The sequence below is a fragment of the Loxodonta africana genome, chromosome 3 (assembly GCF_030014295.1).
Source record: "Loxodonta africana isolate mLoxAfr1 chromosome 3, mLoxAfr1.hap2, whole genome shotgun sequence".
In the NCBI taxonomy this organism is placed as follows: domain Eukaryota; kingdom Metazoa; phylum Chordata; class Mammalia; order Proboscidea; family Elephantidae; genus Loxodonta; species Loxodonta africana.
In genome coordinates, this window is record NC_087344.1 from 82224037 (window position 1) to 82242910 (window position 18874).

At 41.2% G+C, this 18874-nt stretch overlaps 1 protein-coding gene across 2 annotated transcripts in view; it reads right to left on the reverse strand.

The window, feature by feature from the left end:
- The window catches only part of ZSWIM5 (zinc finger SWIM-type containing 5), a 198470-nt gene that overhangs the window by 29699 nt on the left and 149897 nt on the right, over nucleotides 1–18874 (reverse strand). For both annotated transcript variants that reach the window (XM_003415562.4, XM_064281885.1), the window contains exons 3-8: nucleotides 18536–18684; nucleotides 17846–17996; nucleotides 5892–6071; nucleotides 3398–3574; nucleotides 904–1050; nucleotides 234–371 (exon numbers count right to left, since the gene is read on the reverse strand). In XM_003415562.4, the coding sequence (XP_003415610.2) occupies nucleotides 234–371; nucleotides 904–1050; nucleotides 3398–3574; nucleotides 5892–6071; nucleotides 17846–17996; nucleotides 18536–18684 (942 nt within the window). The remainder of the gene's footprint in view (nucleotides 1–233; nucleotides 372–903; nucleotides 1051–3397; nucleotides 3575–5891; nucleotides 6072–17845; nucleotides 17997–18535; nucleotides 18685–18874) is intronic.

Consider the following 18874-nt stretch of genomic DNA (forward strand, 5'->3'; position numbering starts at 1 on the left):
CATTCATGGTGGGGAATAAGAAAGAAGCAAACAGGTAAAATGGGTAAGTAGGACAGGGCCAGACCACAGTGTGGCAGGATGGTGGGAAAGAGAGGAACCCCAAGGAAATCCCTCAGGGAAAGGTCAGTTTGGACAAGAGGAAGAAAAGGCAGCAGGAGGGACAGAACAGAGTCTAGCAGGAAGGAGAAGTCTTTCAAGGGCAGTCCCGGATTGCCTCAGGGCGACCCCTGTACCTGACACTTCCAGATAGCCATAGTCATTCAGGCGGCAGGCCTCAGTCAAAGTGAGAAACAGACAGCCAATGGGATCCAGTGGGTGGCCCACCCAGCCCTCCAGGTTTGTGATGGTTGTGGTTCCTCTCTGCAACAGTTCTGGAAGCAAGCAGGTTAGAGTTTTAGAGATTGGAAAAAAACGCATTTCTCTATGTCCCTGCTTGGGTCACCTCTTTGGTCTCTTTCTTGGCCCTGAGAGTCAAAGTAAAGCCACCCTCATTGTCTTGCCTTGAGTTGACAGGACTGGTAACGACCCACCACTCAGCTGTAAGGCCATATGATTTGCATGAAGGCTTCCTGCTGGCAGTGCACACAGGTGAATATAGCTCTAGAGTTTAGAAAGGGTATTCTCATACCAGACCTTATGTGAGCCTTACAATTGCCCTGTGAGGGATACAGGTGGGCATTATTTCCATTATACGGATGAGAGAACTGAGATTCAGAGAGATAAAGTGAGGTATTCTAGGTCACAGAGCAGGTGGAATGACCTGTAATCCTCTAACCCTTCCACACCTCCTCCATGATAGTCCTCCATGATAATTATTGAAAATTAAGTACTAGACCTTGCATCCCCTGAGGATCCTCATCAGTCTCAGGCTTGCAGGCTTGAGATGGCTCCTAATCACTATACCTTTCTTTTGATGCTTGTAGATTTCCAGTTGCCTCTGTTGCTGCAACCTCAGGGTATTGATAATGGCCACTGTGAGTCTGAGGGCCTCTTTTGGATAACCATGGGAACGCAGGGCATCAACTCGAGCACAGGCTGTAGGCACATGCTCTAACGGATAAGAAGAAAGTATTTGGGTTGCGTTAAATTTTCAAACCAGGAAAATTCATGCTTGACAAGGGAGTTTGTGTTCAGTTCAGTTCCTCAAATTCAACCTGACATCTATTGTGTATCAGGAACTGTGTTTTATTTATTAAAAAGATAGAAGGTTGAATAAATCACAGATGAAACCTTCAAAGAACTACCTTGTAGTCTCAGGGTGGGGACACGGTGTAGAAAGAGATACGCAACTAGGATAAGAAAATGTAGTACCTCTTGGTGAACATGTACTATGGGAACCCGGAGGAGGTAACAACTAACTGACTAAAGGGAAAAGTCTTATTCATTTATTAATCTTATATTTCCTGAAAATCTATTATATGCCAGATAGTGTGCTGGCAAAGGGAATACAAAGCTGAATAAGAAACGGTCACTGACCTCAAAGATCTCACAAATGATATATAAACAGATTATTAAAACAGATAAACTATTAAAAAGAAATGATATGATGGAAATATATACAGAGAGATGATAATATTTGAGCTGAGCCTTGATGGATAAATAGGTAGACAAACCTGGAAAGGCATTCCTGGCACAGGGAACATATAAGCAAAGGCATATAAGTAAAAGCATGAAAGGTAAACTTATAACAGCTTCAGAGTATGGCAAATAATTCAGTGTAGCTAGAGTAAGCTTATTATGCAGTGGAGCTAGGCTAGAAAAGTAGAGTCTGGAATGTGAAGGGTTTTAAATACCACAGTAAGGAATCTGGATTTACCTTACAGATAGTGGAAGACTACCAAAGGCTTATAAGTGGGTCAGTAATTACAAAGAGATTTATGATTTATTTTAAAGATGGCATTAAAAATTAAAGAATTGTAAAAAATTAGAAAATACAGATAAAAGGTAGCAAATAAAAATCATCCGTAATCCCATTACCCAGAGATAATCACTATTTCTAGTTTCATGTATGTTCATCCAGACTTTTCTACTCAATTTTTAATAAAAGTGGGATGATACTGTTTGTAATTGGATTTTTCCACTTAATAACACGCATCATAAATATCTTTCCATGCCACTAAATATACTTCTATAATGTTAAAAGCAATGACGTATCATTCCACTGAATATGTGTATTCTCCATTGCATTAACCCCCTGTTGCTGGACATTTAAATTGTTTCCAATTTCCCCATCTGTAAATTATTTATCTCCATGCTCTAATGAACCCCCCAACTTGTGCATATTTAGTTAATTATGGCCTCAGGATAAATCCCTAGATGTAGAATTCCTGAGTTAAAGAGTATAACTGTATTTTAAAGGCTTTAGTAAGTGCTGCTGAAATATCCTTCAGAAAGGGTGTAAGAATTCACATTCTTACCAGTGGTATATGAGAGTGTCTACCTCCATGTAACTATTCCCCCATCAGAAACCAATTATCTTTATTAAAAAAATCTCTATTTGACAATCAAATAATGATAATTCAGTGCTCTTTTAATATGCATATTTGATTATTAATAAGGTATATATTTTTTCACAGGCTTATTAAATTTATATTTTTGAAACGTTGGATCAGAGAAGAGAAAAGATGATCAAAGAGAATTTCAGGTGGTGATCTACAGTGAGTCTGGCCAAGGCTTTCAAGAGCAAGACAGATATCCAGATGCAGCAAGATCTCGAGAAAGATAAAGATATGGGATGACGGAGTTGGGAGAAGACAATGAAAATGGATGTCATTGTTATGAGACTCAGAAAATGAATATGTAAAGAAAGGAAAAAAAAAAAAACAATGTCTATTTTGGAATGGGCATCCTATGGTAAAGTCAAAGATAGAGATGCTAGAAGGCCATGCTGGCAAACTCTTTCAGAGCCATTCATGATGGAATGGCTCTATCCTGTTATGATGAAGAAGGGAAGGGAAAATGGAAAGAGAAATGGAAGACAGCTTGATGAAATGCAGACTGTCCCCCAGCTACTAGTAGAGGGTAATTTAAGTTTCAAGGTTAGTGTTTTTTTGGCAAAACACATAATTTTAGAGTAGATTATTAATGTTGTTCAATAACTGTTGACTGAGAGAGCCTGTGAACCAATGTCTGATGGTTTTGTTAGTACTCTGAGATTTGTTAACTTCTTTCCCCTTTCAAATCTGTAAAGGACAGGATGCAAATGCCTCCATTTGAGGTTACTGTACCTCAGCTGAGTACATACACAAATAGCTCAGGCTTCACATAAATAACCTGAGATCCTAGACAAGGCCTCAAAAGATCTATGTGAAGAAGTACCAAATTGTAGTTGGTGTTGCTGGTACCTATGCAGGTAGCTCATCCAGGCCTTGCAGGAGTAGAGGAGAGATAGACTTACCAAGCCACAATGGCTGGCCTTGAGAATTAAAGAGTAGTCTCTCGCTTTCCCGCTGGCAGGCAGGAGCTGTATATATATCACTGCTGATTATTCGCTGTAAGTGGCTGTCCTGCCAATGCAGTTCACGGCCTTCGATGGCTCTAGTGAACACTGTTCGTCTTGGTCTTGATAAAGAGTCTGCGGAAAGAAAGAAATGCATAATTCAATGATAGGCAATCTGAGACTCTAGCTCCTGTGACTTCTTCAGAGTGAAAAGAGGGGCAAAAGAAGAGTAAGTGGCTAAGGGCAACAGCCACTTTGCCATCTGTGTTTGTTGTACTGCCTCTTTCATGAATAAACTTTCAGTGTGTCTGTGCCCTCTATAGGAAGAACCTTCTTACAGAGATCCATGCTGCCTTCCTCTTTCTACAGAAAACCAAATTTCTCCTGGGACCCAGAGCCACATATACGAGAGAAGTGACAGTGGTGCTCAATTAATGAGGATACCAACTGCTTCTGCAAAAGTCAGAGGTGGAAAGAAGCAAGTAGGTAACTTCTCTGGCCACTCCAGAACCTGTCTCATTTATAGCATGGCCCTTATCATACTAAGAACTTCCTGGAAATTCAAGTTAAAAGCCGATAAAGAGCTGAAGCCTTGGGTGTACTTTTTATCATACTCCTATCTCCAGACTTAGTCTTGTTCCACAATAAAGAAAATTGATGCTGACAAACAACTGATTAACTTATTCTCTCACTGGTGTTTTACCATGCCGTCTTTCTTCAGGAAAACGGCTTCTGGGGAACCAAAATTGCAGTCAAAGTAGGCTCAGTCTTAAGGGTAGTGTGTAGGTAGACTAAATGGAAGCTACACCATCATAAACTGTGGACTTAGGGGGACTCATAGAAATCACATTTAAGGAAAGAAAAAGCCCTAAACAGTCATTTAACTGAATCTCTGCTAGACTAAGGCAGTTGAAACTACTCTGGGATTAAAAATTGAAGTATTATATGGATGTTTCCAGAGATGCCCAAATGAGGTGTACATCTACTAAGCCTGTGCCAAAAAATGGGGGTTGAAGGAAGAGTCAGAGGATTCAGATTGAACATGAAAAAACTAATATATTCATTCACTCAATAGAAGTGCTTGGGATCTGATCATCTCTTTAGAATTTGATGTATCTCATGGGTATGGGCTCAGATGATTAAAGGATGTTATTATAAGAATAGGAACCCTGGTGGCACACCAGTAAAGTGCTTGGCTGCTAATGGAAAGGCTGGTGGTTCAAACCCACCCAGCGGCTCTGTGGGAGATGCTTCTGTAAAGATTATAGCCAAGAAAACTCTATGGGGCAGTTCTACCCTGTCATATGGGGTTGCTTTGAGTCGGAATCAACTATGGCACCCAACAACATCATATAAATAACACTCACTGTATTTACTGAAATTGCTTCTCCTTTACATTGTCCCTCAGTGGGAAGCACACCAACTTTTCTACTGGATGGAGTCTATGCCCCTCTCCTCACTGGCTCACTAAACCAATGACAGAAACCAAATGAAGAGCTGACCTAGCTATGGCTCATTCTCAGCTTATAGCTAATACAAATTATGGTACAGTAGAGGAAGACCCAGCAAGAGATCTAAGTGATTGCCTCCTTGAAATAAAAATACCAAGAGATTTATCATCTAAAGTCATAGGAACCAAGTATAAAATCAGTGTCTGATAAAATCTCCTACCAATGAAATGTTCCCAGTGGGCTAAAGGATAATTAGTTGCCAATATAAAAAAACCTGAGTTGCATGAACTAAAACTGACATGAATGACGACATCCCAGCAATGACTGTTGGTCGGTGGACTCAAAAAGCAGAGAGTACAGTAACATTATATTGGCTTTGTCTTAAAAAGCCAGGCCTCCTGGAGTAGGAATCCTGATAGTAACTTGGGAAATATCCACCTCCCAGCTATCTGCTATATAACAATTTGGAAAAAAAAAAAAATCCAGAAAAGCGAGAGGCTATTGATGGCGAAGTGGTTAAGAACTCAGCTGCTAACTAAAAGGTTGGCGGTTTAAATCCACCAGCAACTCCTTGGAAACCCTATGTGGTAGTTCTACTTTGTCCTATAGGGTCTCTGTGAGTCAGAATTGACTCAATGGTAACGGATTTAAAAAATGGGGTCCCTCCCTTGAGGTAGGTCTTCTGAGCTAAAACCAATTTCAGTTGAGGCCAAGATACATTACACATGGAGAACTTGAAGGTTGGAGAAGATTCATGCAGAGGGCTCAGGACTTTATGCTGGGGATGCTAGATGTGGAAAAGTACAGCATCCCCAATGTCGAAGATGAAACTTTAGCCTTATCTAAGGTTTACCATTTCACGATGAACAAGGTGACAGATTTTTCTTATTCAGGATATCTATTCTGACAGCCAAAGATGTCTGGCTACCATTATACCACCATTGTACCCTCCCACTTTTGGAGTTCCAGGCACAAAAAGCCTAAAAAGATATCTGGCTCACCTGGGCTGTGACTGGCACTCTGGGGAAGTGCATTGGTAATGTTGGGCAGCTCGTGCCCATAGTTTCCATCTTCCAGGGGACAGACATCAAGATCACTCCACTTCTGTAGTTGCAGCAGCCAACAGGATTTTTCCTCCAGTTTGCAGTGTGGATTTAAAATGATGCACACCCATAGGGCCCCTGGAAAACAAACCAACCGACATTCTTGATATTTCTCCTTTGATGCATGTGTAAGCCTTAATATTTCAGTTTACCCTTTTCTTTCATTTTTCAAAGCATCAGCTCTTCTTATTATAAAAAACCAGGTTGGCTAGGGTTTTTAGAACTGGCTTATTTTTCCTTCCCAATCTTCCTTAAAGCAGAGACCATCTTGATACCTAGATCTGTGTGCCTACGTTTGTGAACAAGACAGATTTAGGCTTGAATCTCAAACTCAGATCAGCACTCCAACAAACATTTATTGAGCGCCTCCAATGTTTGGAGTCACTGGGTAGTGCAAATGGTTAATGTGCTTGGCTGCTAACTGAAAAGTTGGAGGTTTGAGTCTACCAAGAGAAGCCATGGAAGACAGACCTGGCAATCTAGTTCTGAAAAAGCAGCCATTGAAAACCCTTTGGAGCACAGCCTTACTCTGACACACACAGGATTGGCACAAGTTGGAAGTGACTTGATGGCAACTTTTTTTTATATATGACTTTGCTATAATATTTACATTGTCATTATATAGTTATTTTGGGGAGAGCGAGGCAGCAGTTAATGATACACATATCATGTGGCAAATCCTCATCTTTCATAGTAAGAAGATAAGAGATAATATCTAGAATTTAAAAATCAAGAAAGAGCAGTATAAGCATGTTATTTCAAAATATGGAGGTATATCAGAAAAAACACTTAAAAATTAAAATTTTCTCTTCCTGAGAAGAGGGAATTGGGGATGTGAAGAGAATGGTGCAACGGAATGCTATTTTTATTATAAGCTTTGTAGAACTACTTGACTTTTTAATCTATGTACTTGTATCACTTCATTTAAAAAAAAGAACAAGAGATAAACACTGCAGCATTCTTTGGGCAGAGAGGCAGAGGGAAGGGTACATACCCAAACAGGGGAAATGACATAAGCAAGTATGCCCTCAGGGGTCATTTTAATCCTTATAGACATTTACTCTATTGGATGTTTTTTCTTCTGGTAGCAATTTTTTGTAATCTAGGATGTTGGGTTTCAGTCCTACCAAAACAAATCCAACTTGTGGTGACCCCACATAGGTCAGAGTAGAACTGTGCCCCATAACAAAAACCAAACCCGTTGCTGTTGAGTCAATTCCAATTCACAGCAACGTTATAGGACAAGTAGAACTGCCCCATAGGGTTTCCAAGGCTGTGATCTTTATGGAAGCAGACTGTCACATCTTTCTCCTGCAGAGCGGTTGTTGGGTTCAAACTGCTGACCTTTTGGTTAGCAGTCGAGTGCTTAACCACTGCACTACCAGGGCTCCTTAAACAAAAACAGCCAAACCCACTGCTGTTGAGCCAATTATGACTCATAGTGATCCTATAGAACAGAGTAGAACTGCCCCATAGGGCTTCCAAGGGTTTCCAAGGCTGGTGGATTCAAGGTGCCAATCTTGTGGTTAGCAGCCAAGCTCTTAACCACTGTACCACAAGGGTTTCCAATAACAATCTCCCTGTTGGAGAAATTAACCCCAGTCTCCTGTGTGACAGTCAGGCATATTAACTGCTGTCAGTTTGTCATACTGTGGGGGCTTGTGTGTTGCTGTGATGCTGGAACGTATGCCACCAGTATTCAGATACCAGCAGGGTCACACATGGAGGACAGGTTTCAGCTGAGCTTCCAGACTAAGACAGACGAGGAAGAAGGACCCTCAGTACTTCTGAAAAGTATTAGCCAGTGAAAACCTTATGAATAGCAGTGGAACACTGTCTGATATAGTGCTGGAAGATGAGCCCTCCAGGTTGGAAGGCACTCAAAAGATGACTGGGGAAGAGCTGCCTCCTCAAAGTAGAGTCGACCTTAATGATGTGGATGGAGTAAAGCTTTCGGGACCTTCATTTGCTGATGTGGCACAACTCAAATGAGAAGAAACGGCCGCAAACATCCGTTAATAATCAGAACCTGGAATGTATGAAGTATGAATCTAGGAAAAGTAGAAATTGTCAAAAATGAAATGGAACACATAAACATCAATATCCTAGGCATTAGTGAACTGAAATGGACTGGAATTGGCCATTTTGAATCAGACAATCATATAGTCTACTATGCTGGGAATGACAACTTGAAGAGGAATGGTGTTGCATTCATCGTCAAAAAGAACATTTCAAGGTCTATCCTGATGTACAATGCTGTCAGTGATAGGATAATATCCATATGCCTACAAGGAAGACCAGTTAATACGACTGTTATTCAAATTTACGCACCAACCACTAGGGCCAAAGATGAAGAAAGAGAAGATTTTTATCAGCTGCTGCAGTCTGAAATTGATCGAACATGCAATCAAGATGTATTGATAATTACTGGTGATTTTACTGTGAAAGTTGGAAACAAAGAAGGATCAGTAGTTGGAAAATATGGCCTTGGTGATAGAAACAATGCTGGAGATCAAATGATAGAATTTTGCAAGACCAACAACTTCTTCTTTGCAAATACCTTCTTTCACCAACATAAATGGTGACTATACACATGGACCTCGCCAGATGGAGCACACAGAAATCAAATAGACTACATCTGTGGAAAGAGACGATGGAAAAGCTCAATATCGTCCGTCAGAATAAGGCCGGGGGCTGACTGTGGAACAGACCATCACTTGCTCATATGCAAGTTCAAGCTGAAACTGAAGAAAATCAGAGCAAGTCCACAAGAGCCAAAATATGACCTTGAGTATATCCCACCTGAATTTAGAGACCATCTGAAGAACAGATCTGACACATTGAACACTGGTGACCAAAGACTGGACGAGTTGTGGAATGACATCAAGGACATCATACATGAAGAAAGCAGGAGGTCACTGAAAAGACAGGAAAGAAAGAAAGGACCAAGATGGATATCGGAGGAGACTGTGCAACTTGCTCTCGGACATCCAGTAGCTAAAGCAAAAGGAAGAATTGATGAAGTAAAACAACTGGACAGAAGATTTCAAAGGGTGCCTCGAGAAGACAAAGTATTATAATGACATGTGCAAAGAGCTGGAAATGGAAAACCAAAAGGGAAGAACACGATCAGTGTTTCTCAAGCTGAAAGAACTGAAGAAAAAATTCAAGCCTCGAGTTGCAATAGAGAAGGATTCAATGGGGGAAAATATTAAATGACACAGGAAGCATCAAAAGAAGATGGAAGGAATACGCGGAGTCATTATACCAAAAAGAATTAGTCGATGTTCAACCATTTCAAGAGGTAGCATATGATCAGGAACCGATGGTACTGAAGGAAGAAGTCCAAGCTGCTCTGAAGGCACTGGCGAAAAACAAGGCTCCAGGAATTGATGGAATATCAATTGAGGTGTTTCAACAAACGGATGCAGCGCTGGAGGTGCTCACTCATCTATGCCAAGAAGTACGGAAGACAGTTTCCTGGCCAACTGACTGGAAGAGTTCCATATTTATGCCTATTCCCAAGAAAGGTGATCCAACTGAATGTGGAAATTATAGAACAATATCGTTAATATTACACACAAGCAAAATTTTGCTGAAGATCATTCAAAAACGGCTGCAGCAGTATATCGACAGGGAACTGCCAGAAATTCAGGCCAGTTTCAGAAGAGGACGTGGAACCAGGGATATCATTGCTGATGTCAGATGGATCCTGGCTGAAAGCAGAAAATACCAGAAGGACGTTTACCTGTATTTTATTGACTATGCAAAGGCATTCGAATGTGTGGATCATAACAAACTATGGATAACATTGCGAAGAATGGGAATTCCAGAACACTTAATTGTGCTCATGAGGAACCATTACATAGATCAAGAGGCAGTTGTTGGGACAGAATAAGGGGATACTGATTGGTTTAAAGTCAAGAAAGGTGTGCGCCAGGGTTGTATTCTTTCACCATACCTATTCAATCTGTATGCTCAGCAAATAATCCAAGAAGCTGGACTATATGAAGAAGAATGGGCATCAGGATTGGAGGAAGACTCATTAACAACCTGCATTATGCAGATGACATAACCTTGCTTGCTGAAAGTGAAGAGGACTTGAAGCACTTACTAATGAAGATCAAAGACCACAGCCTTCGGTATGGATTGCACCTCAACATAAAGAAGACAAAAATCCTCACAACTGGACCAATGAGCAACATCATGATAAACGCAGAAACGATTGAAGTTACCAAGGATTTCGTTTTACTTGGATCCACAATCAACAGCCACGGAAGCAGCAGTCAAGAAGTCAACAGATGCATTGCATTGGGTAAATCTGCTGCAAAGGACCTCTTTAAAGTGTTGAAGAGCAAAGATGTCACCTTGAAGACTAAGGCGCACCTGACCCAAGCCTTGTTATTTTCAATTGCATCATATGCATGTGAAAGCTAGACAATGAATAAGGAAGACCGAAGTAAATTGATGCCTTTGAATTGTGCTGTTTGCGAAGAATATTGAATATACCATGGACTGCCAGAAGAACGAACAAATCTGTCTTGGATGAAGTACAACCAGGATGCTCCTTAGAAGCAAGGATGGTGAGACTGCGTCTTACATACTTTGGACATCCTGTCAGGAGGGGTCAGTCTCTGGAGAAGGACATCATGCTTGGCAAAGTACAGGGTCAGTAGAAAAGAGGAAGACCCTCAATGAGGTAGACTGACATAGTGGCTGCAACAATGGGCTCAAGCATAACGATTGTTAAGGATGGCACAGGACCGGGCAGTGTTTTGTTCTGTTGTGCATAGGGTCGCTATGAGTTGGAGCTGACTCGACGGCACCTAACAACAACAACAAGAAAGAGCTTGTATTAGGAGCTTGTGGCACACCGTGATCGTACGGTGACTAGTACTCTGCGTTGTGGCTGCAGCAACTTCAGTTCTAATCCGAGTTGTGGCAGCGTCATGGTGTATACCATGGCTGAACTTGGTGTATCACCAGGGCATATCACAGGACTGCTAATTTCCGACCCACTGCAGTGTCCTTTATGAACACTAGGCGGCAGAAAATCTTTAATATGTAGTTGCAAGAGGTTTAAAAAATTTGCACCAGTGTGGCAGTAAGGAAGATGCACAAATATTCAGGTCATAAAGGAGTTATTTTCTCTGCTATAGTTTATTTGAGAATCCTAAAGGCCTGCATAAACCTCATGGTACAATTTTTTTTTTCCATATTGTAATTCTTTCCCTGTGCTCATTCTTCTGAAATTAGTGTAGGGAGGGATAGAATCCCATCCACCAACAAACAAAAAAGATAAGAATGACATCATCATTTAGGATGAGAGAGGAAAGTTAAAGATAGGCTTCTGAGGAACACCAACATTTAAGTTGTGGGCAGAGGAGGAGGAAGAACAAACAAAAGATCAGAGAGGTGGAAGAACCAAGAGAATTTGATGTCACACAGCCAATTAGCAATGTCTAATGTAGCAGAAGGTCAACATTAGTCACAAACATTCATTTTACAGTTTAAGAAGTTCTTTTCATCTGTAATGAAGTAAAAGATTTTCATGTTTAATCTTCACAAGTAGAATAAAGAGCAAAAAGAAGCCATTAACCTGAAGCTCAACCTTCAGCCAAAGATTACACAGGTCTATAAACCAAAAAAGAAGAACTGATGGCTCTGAATTACGGTGTTGGTGAAGAATACTGAATACACCATGGACTGCCAGAAGAATGAACAAATCTGTCTTGGAAGAAGTACAGCCAGAGTGCCCCTCAGAAGCAAGGACGGTGAGACTTCATGTCACGTACTTTGGACACGTTATCAGGAGGATCAGTTCCTGGAGAAGGACATCATGCTTGGTAAAGTAGAGGGTCAGTGAAAAAGAGGAAGACCCTCAACAAGATGGACTGACACAGTGGCTGCAACAATGGGCTTAAGCATAACAATTGTGAGGATGGCGCAGGACTGGGCAGTGTCTTGATCTGTTGTACATAGGATCACTATGAGTCGGAACTGACTAGGCACCTAACAACAGCATAAAACAAACAAAAACACATGTGAAGAATGTGCTTCTTAGTTCTAGCATGTAAATGAGACCACACGGGCAACACCTGCCCAAAAGCAAAGCTGAGAAGGCAGGAAAGAACAGGATAATGGCAGAGATGGAAGCAGGGAACCCAGGATAGAGAAGGGGAGAGTGTTGACACAGTGCAGGGATTGCAACCAATGTCACAAAACAATTTATGTATAAATTGTTAAATGAATAACTAATTTGCTCTGTAAACGTCCACCTAAAGTGCTGTATATATATATATATATATATATATATATATATATATATATATATATATATATATAAAGAGACCATTAAAACGGCAACTAGAAGGACCCTGGTGACCTCAGGGATGGCACAATTAATAGGATAAGAGAAATGGAAAACAGATTGGACAAGTTGAGAGAGGCTTAAGAGGTAAAGGGTGCTAAGTTTAGCCATCTAGGAGCTTCTATTTCCTAGGCATTTAGATATCAAGAAGGGAGACCCTAGAAAGTGAGTACATTTTTGTCTGCAAGTTAAAAATGAATTTTATGGCTTATTAATTAGGTCTACATGGAATTGTTTAAAAAATACTCAGAGACTGTCACATCTTTAAGGAAGAGCCAAAACAACCCTGCAGTTGCCTGCATGTATAATAGCACTCATGGTACTATCTGACCAGTATCCAAAAGCATATTTTCCCACAACTTAAAAAAAAATTCTAACCACAGGTAGCTACTATGGAAATTAACATTTTAAATAATTATCATTTACTAAATATAAAAATAATAATAACCAGTTGCTGTCAAGTTGATTCTGACTTACGGTGACCCCATATGTGTCAAATTAGAACTGTGCTCCATAGGGTTTTCGATGGCTGATTTTTCAGAAGTAGACTGCCAGGTCTTTCTTCTGAGGCACCTCTGGGTGGACGCTAGCCTCTACCTGCTAACTTTTGGTTAGCAGTCGCGCACATTAACCTTTTGCACCACTCAGGGCCTCAAAGATAAGAATTAAAAAAAAAAAAACTAAACCCACTGCCATTGAGTTGATTCCAATTTACAGCAACCCCATAGGGTTTCCAAGGCTGTAAATCTTTATGGAAGCGGAATGCCACATCCTTCTCCTCCAGAGCTGCTGGTGGTTCTGAACCTCTAACCTTTTGGTTAGCAGTTCATCACTTTAACCATTGTACCACCAGGGCTCCTTTTAATAATAGCTATCATTTATTTCTTTTTATGGGCTAGGCATTATATTAAACACTTTATATACATTGTCTCATTCAGTTCTCCAACTCTGAGGGTCAACAGGTCTTAGATCAGATGTAGAAGGAAGAAAATGGGGAACCAAGGATGACTCAGGTTTTCTTCTCGAGCACTAGATACATGTTAATACTGTGTCCTGAGATGGAGACAATAAAGGGAAAATCAGGATTTGGTAGGAAAATTAAGAGCTCTGTGATGGTCAAGTTAAGTTTGAGATGTTTCTTAGAAGTGGCAGGCAGTTGGACACTTAGACTGGAGCTCAGGGGAAAGGTCAGGGTTGGTTAGGTTAATAAGTTTGTGACTCATTTGCATCTGGATGATATTTAAAGTCACGAGACTAAATATAATCATTTTAGGTAGAGGATCTAGACAGGAGGAGGGTGCTGCAGGGTACTCAGTGAGAAGCCTGAAAAGAAAACTGGAGAAAGTAGCCAGAAATTTAGGAAGAAAGTCAGAAGGGTATGGGGTTATGGAAATCAAGAGAAGAATAAGTTTCAAGAAAGGTATGGTCAACATTATTGAAAATTGCTAAGAGGTTAAGTTAGATGAGAACTGAGAAGTGATCATTGTATCTGGCAACACTGAAGTCACTGCTGATTTTGGTAACAGTTATTTCTGTTGAGTGATAGCAATGAGCAATGGAAGCTCAACTGGAGTAGGCTCAAAAGGGAATCCTCCCTCCCCCCTCCCCCAAAAACACCAAACCTGTTGCCATTGAGTCGATTCTGACTCATAGTCACTCTATAGGACAGAGAAGAGCTGCCCCCATAGGGTTTCCAAGGAGTGGCTGGTGGATTGGAACTGCTGACGTTTTGGTTAGCAGTCAAACTCTTAACCACTATGCCACCAGGGATCCTCAAAAGGGAATGGAGGTGAGCAAATGGAAAGAGTGACTTCAGGCAACTTTTTCAAGAAGTGTTGCTTTGAAGGGAGATGAAAAATGGGGTAATAGTTGGAGGGGCATGGGAGGGTCCAAGGAACTTCTTAAAAATTGTACCTTAGATGAAAGTTTATAAGAGCAAATTAGTTTCTCATTAAACAATTAATACACATATTGTTTTATGACACTGGTTGCCAACTCCACAACATGTCAACACTCTCCCCCTCTCAATCTTGGGTCCCCTGTTACCAGCTTTCCTATCCCCTCCTGCCTTCTTGCCCTTGCCCCTGGGTTGGTGTGCCCATTTGATCCCGTTTCGTTTTATGGGCCTTTCTAATCTTTGGCTGAAAGGTGAACCTCAGGGGTGACTTCAGTACTGAGTTAAAAGGGTGTCCAGGGGCCATATTCTTGGGGTTTCTCCAGTCTCTGTCAGACCAGTAAGTCTAGTCTTTTTTTGTGAGTTAGAATTTTGTTCTACATTTTTCTCCACCTCTCTCCAGGACCCTCTACTGTTGATCCCTGTCACAGGAGTCAGTGGTGGTAGTCAGGCACCAAGTAGTTGTGCTGGACTCAGTCTGGTGGAGGCTGTGGTAGTTGTGGTCCATTAGTCCTTTGGACTAATCTTTTCCTTGTGTCTTTGGTTTTCTTCATTCTCCCTTGCTCGAGACAGGGTGGGACCAGTGGAATATCTTAGATGGCTGCTCATTGGCTTTTAAGATCCCAGATGCTAGTCACCTAAGTAGAATGTGGAACATTTTCTTTATAAACTACGTTATGCCAATTGAGCTAGATGTTCCTGAGATACTTTTTAAGATTGAAGATATCAGAGCTTATGCTGATGGGAAGATCCAGTAAAAAAGAGAGTGAGAAATTAGTGATGCTAAAAAAAGGAGATAATTACAGAAGCAAAGTTCCTGAGACAACAAGATGGGATACGACTCAGCTAATATGTAAGCACTAGCCTTTTACAGGAGCTGCGACACTTTTTGGGTTGTAACAGAACAGAAAGCAAAGCATACGGGTATCTACACGGATAAGTTAATAGATTCGTAGGTGGTGGTGAGATAAGGAACTTTATGTCTGATTGCTTCTATTTTGTCTGTCTCAGGAACTGAAAGTAGTGAGTCTACTTCTCTAAGCTCCTACAAACCCTGCCCAACCTCTCCTCAGGTGAGCAGGCCTTGTGACTAGTAAGGAGCCCATGGAGTATTTATGGAAACATGAATGCACTGTATTCTACTGTCTGACCCAGTAAGGCTTCCCTTAATGCAGTGGTTCTCAGAGTGTGGTCTCTGGATCAGCAGCATCAGCATCAGCTGGGAATTTGTTAGAAATGCAAATTTTCAGGCCCCACTCCAAACTTACTGAATCAGACGTTCTGGGGATGAGGCCCAGTGGTCTGTTTAAACAAGTGCTTCAGGTGATTCTGAGACACACTAAAGTTTGAGAACCAATGTCTTAGCAGAATGCTAAAGGTTTCTTGAAAGGCTGATATGGCAATTTCTTCGATATGAAAAGGTCAAAAGCAAGAGTTGCCATAATGAACTCAAGTATATGACAAGAGCTTTAAAAGCACTGGGAATCAGCTCTGCTTACTTCATCTCACCTACATTTGCTCCAAAGGCCAAGTCCAAGTCCACAGCACAGTCCTGTGATTGGCACAGAAATTATTCTATGAGGTTCAGGCCTCAAATGAAAGTGACTCTAAAGAAGGCTAATTTCAAGCTTTTGAGAAACATGTACTTTGAAAAAGAAAGTGCATAACAAGATAGAATTGAGGGAGATGTTGCAGAGGGATGTTTGATTTGGAGTCAAGCAGACTGGGGCTCCAGTGTTAGAGCCACCACTTGCTAGCAGTGACCTTGAACAAAATATTTAACTTTTCTGAACTCAGTTTTCTTATCTAAAAATATGTCCGTGGAGAACAGTCTAGAAGCAGTTCCCTGTACCACGTTGCCATACTTTTGTCATGTAACCCTGTAATTCTGGTCACAACTGGTTGGACCAGTCACCACAGACTAACCGTACAACATTCCTGTACTTCAGGCATGATTGTGTCACTGCAAAGACAGTTTTCTATAATTCTTTATCCAGAAGTAACCAGAGCTGTTTGTTACTTTACAATGGCCACACAGTTACCTCGTAGGGTTGTTACAAGAATTAAATGAAGCAATGTGAGTACAATCTTTAACACAGAGACTGGCACATAACACTCAATTATGTAGCTATTCATTATTAATAAGCGCTCCAAAGCCATTAATGTCTCAGATGATGTCAAAAAGCCTCAGTACACAAACCAAAAACCCAGGTTTACCAGCCCCAGGGTAACCAAGTATAGTCCCCCAAATCACTAATCCTCATTCCCAAGGCTTTCAGTCCTAAACCTATAAAACATATGCTTCAGGGGCTCAGTCCAGGAGAACTCACTAAAATCCCAAACTAGTTTTTTCTTGTGCTATTTTGTATAAACAGTAAAGCAAAAGGAGCACAAGACATAAGGAGCTGCCTAAGATCCAGAGGAGGATCAATTCCATCCAGCTAAAGTTTATTGTTGCTTTTTGGAGTAGGAGAAGTAAGCAGGAGGCTGTCATGTTAGAACTTTTCTAGTATATCCCCAAAACAGGGCCATGGTGAGTTCAGGATATGAAAGGTTCTAAAAACAGGGAAAGGAGTTGAATATTAGCATTGCAGAACTGGCTTTGGAGCAGGGGAATCATACAGAGAAATGATCAACGAGGTCTTTCCTGAGAAGGGAAATCTAGAATAGAGAGGCCATTTAGGAATGCACAGTTCTGATCTATAAGTGCGAAGCCCCTCAACCAGGCCAGTGGTGATAGGGAATAAAAGTGGGAATATATACTAAATTGCATTCTGAAGGTCGAGGAATCAAATGAAGCTGGTGACTGGATGTAGGGAATGAAAAAAAAAAAAAAAAATTCAGTCCTTGACAATAAGTTTGGTAGAGTAAGGAATGGTGATGCCAGTGCCACCCAGAATCAGAGGAACTTTTTTGTAGGGGAAGGTCTGAGTTTGTTTTTGGATTTCTCAAGCTTGGGGTAATCAGGGGATGTTTAAATGGAAATGTTCAGTGAGCAGCTGCTAATATGAGACTGGAGCTCAGATCAATGGAAAGAGGTTGAAGTTGAGATTTCAAAGTTGTCACTATAGAGGTAAGCTCTGAAGCTAGGATAGTTTAAAAAAAAAAAAGTTCTCAAGGGAGTACAGATAAAGAGCATGAGGCCAAGCATATTTAGAAACTGCCCTATGTCTAAGAGATCTGGCTAGGCGTGATACAGAAAAGCAGGCCCAGGGAATGTGATAAAAGTGAGGATAGTAAGCATTTGGAGAGTTAGTCTAGTGCCATGCAACAGAAGCCAAGGGAAGGGGTCTTAGCAAAGGCTTCTATGTGGTAATATCAGAAACAGAATGCTATCAATAGCAAAGCATACAGAAACAATACAAATGCTATCAATAGCAAAGCATGTGGAAAAAATACAAATGAGCTCAGAACTACTCTGGGTGGTCTTTCTAAATCTTCCACTACCAAAACCAAAACCAAACCCAGTGCCGTTGAAAAGTCCACTTAGTGAGATCCATGCAATAACTGATGGCAAATGTCCATTAATATTGTTGCCAGAGGACAAGCTGGTAAGCTGCAGCATGTCTCTGAGTGACGGGGACTTACCTAGCTCATCCCAGAGTTGCCTGCACTTGTCTGTCATGCTTGTTCCTTGCTGCCTCCAGAGTGTGAGACGTGGGTCAGCCATAAACTGCTCAGTTATAAGTGTCAACATCCTGGCTCCATTGGAATCTCTCATCCGCAGCATCTCTCGAACCTGACATGTAAGAACGGGCAAAGAGTTGGTGACTGCACATCATGAACAAGTACACAGAGAAGGAAGGGGAGGAGGGGGAGGAGAAGACAAAATATCTGAGCACAATATATCCAAAAAGTCAGAAAGAAGTCCTCTTGCTCTGTAAGCGAGTTCTCTGCAGCTATCAAGAAAGCCTGCTGTGAGAGCACCCAGTTCCAAAATATTCATTCCCTTCAGGGACACTGTTGAGACTCTAGGCTGCAAGGTCTCATCTGGCAGATTTAGGGTCAAAGCAAAGAGAAGGTAGCTTCCTTACTAACACCCCCAACCAAAGCCATGCTAGCTTATTTAGAGAGTAGAGCAGAAGGAACAGGACTACCAGGGTGAGGTAGTAGGGATTGCTAGATGCAACCTGCTCAGGTCTGATCTGATCAGTCCTCCCACTAGGCTTCCAGCATTCAGAACAGTTAGGTCAAGTGAGATGGTTACAGTGCATGAAGCCAGAAGTGTGGTAAGCCTAGCTTACTTAAGAAAGAAAAAAACACCTCTTCATGTCTTACCTTGGCAAACATTGAGTTGAGTTGCTTTCCAGAGCCATAGTAACCACCCTGGGAAAGAAAGAGCTTCACTTGTTCTTTCACCTGCTCTTCATCCAAATGCCAACAGTTCTCATCATCAATGCTGGCCCCAGCTGTGGGGTCAGGGGCACCTGTGAAGAATGGGAACAGTGAGATGAATCCCCTGAGTTTACATGCTACACATGAAGCAGAAGGGACACTTTGTGAACATATTCAAATACAGATTGGTATTCTGCTTTAATCTAGGCTTGGTCAATTTTTCTAAATAAAAGATCTAACGCTAGCTTTGTGTTCACTTGGGTCTCAGCTGTATTCTTTTCC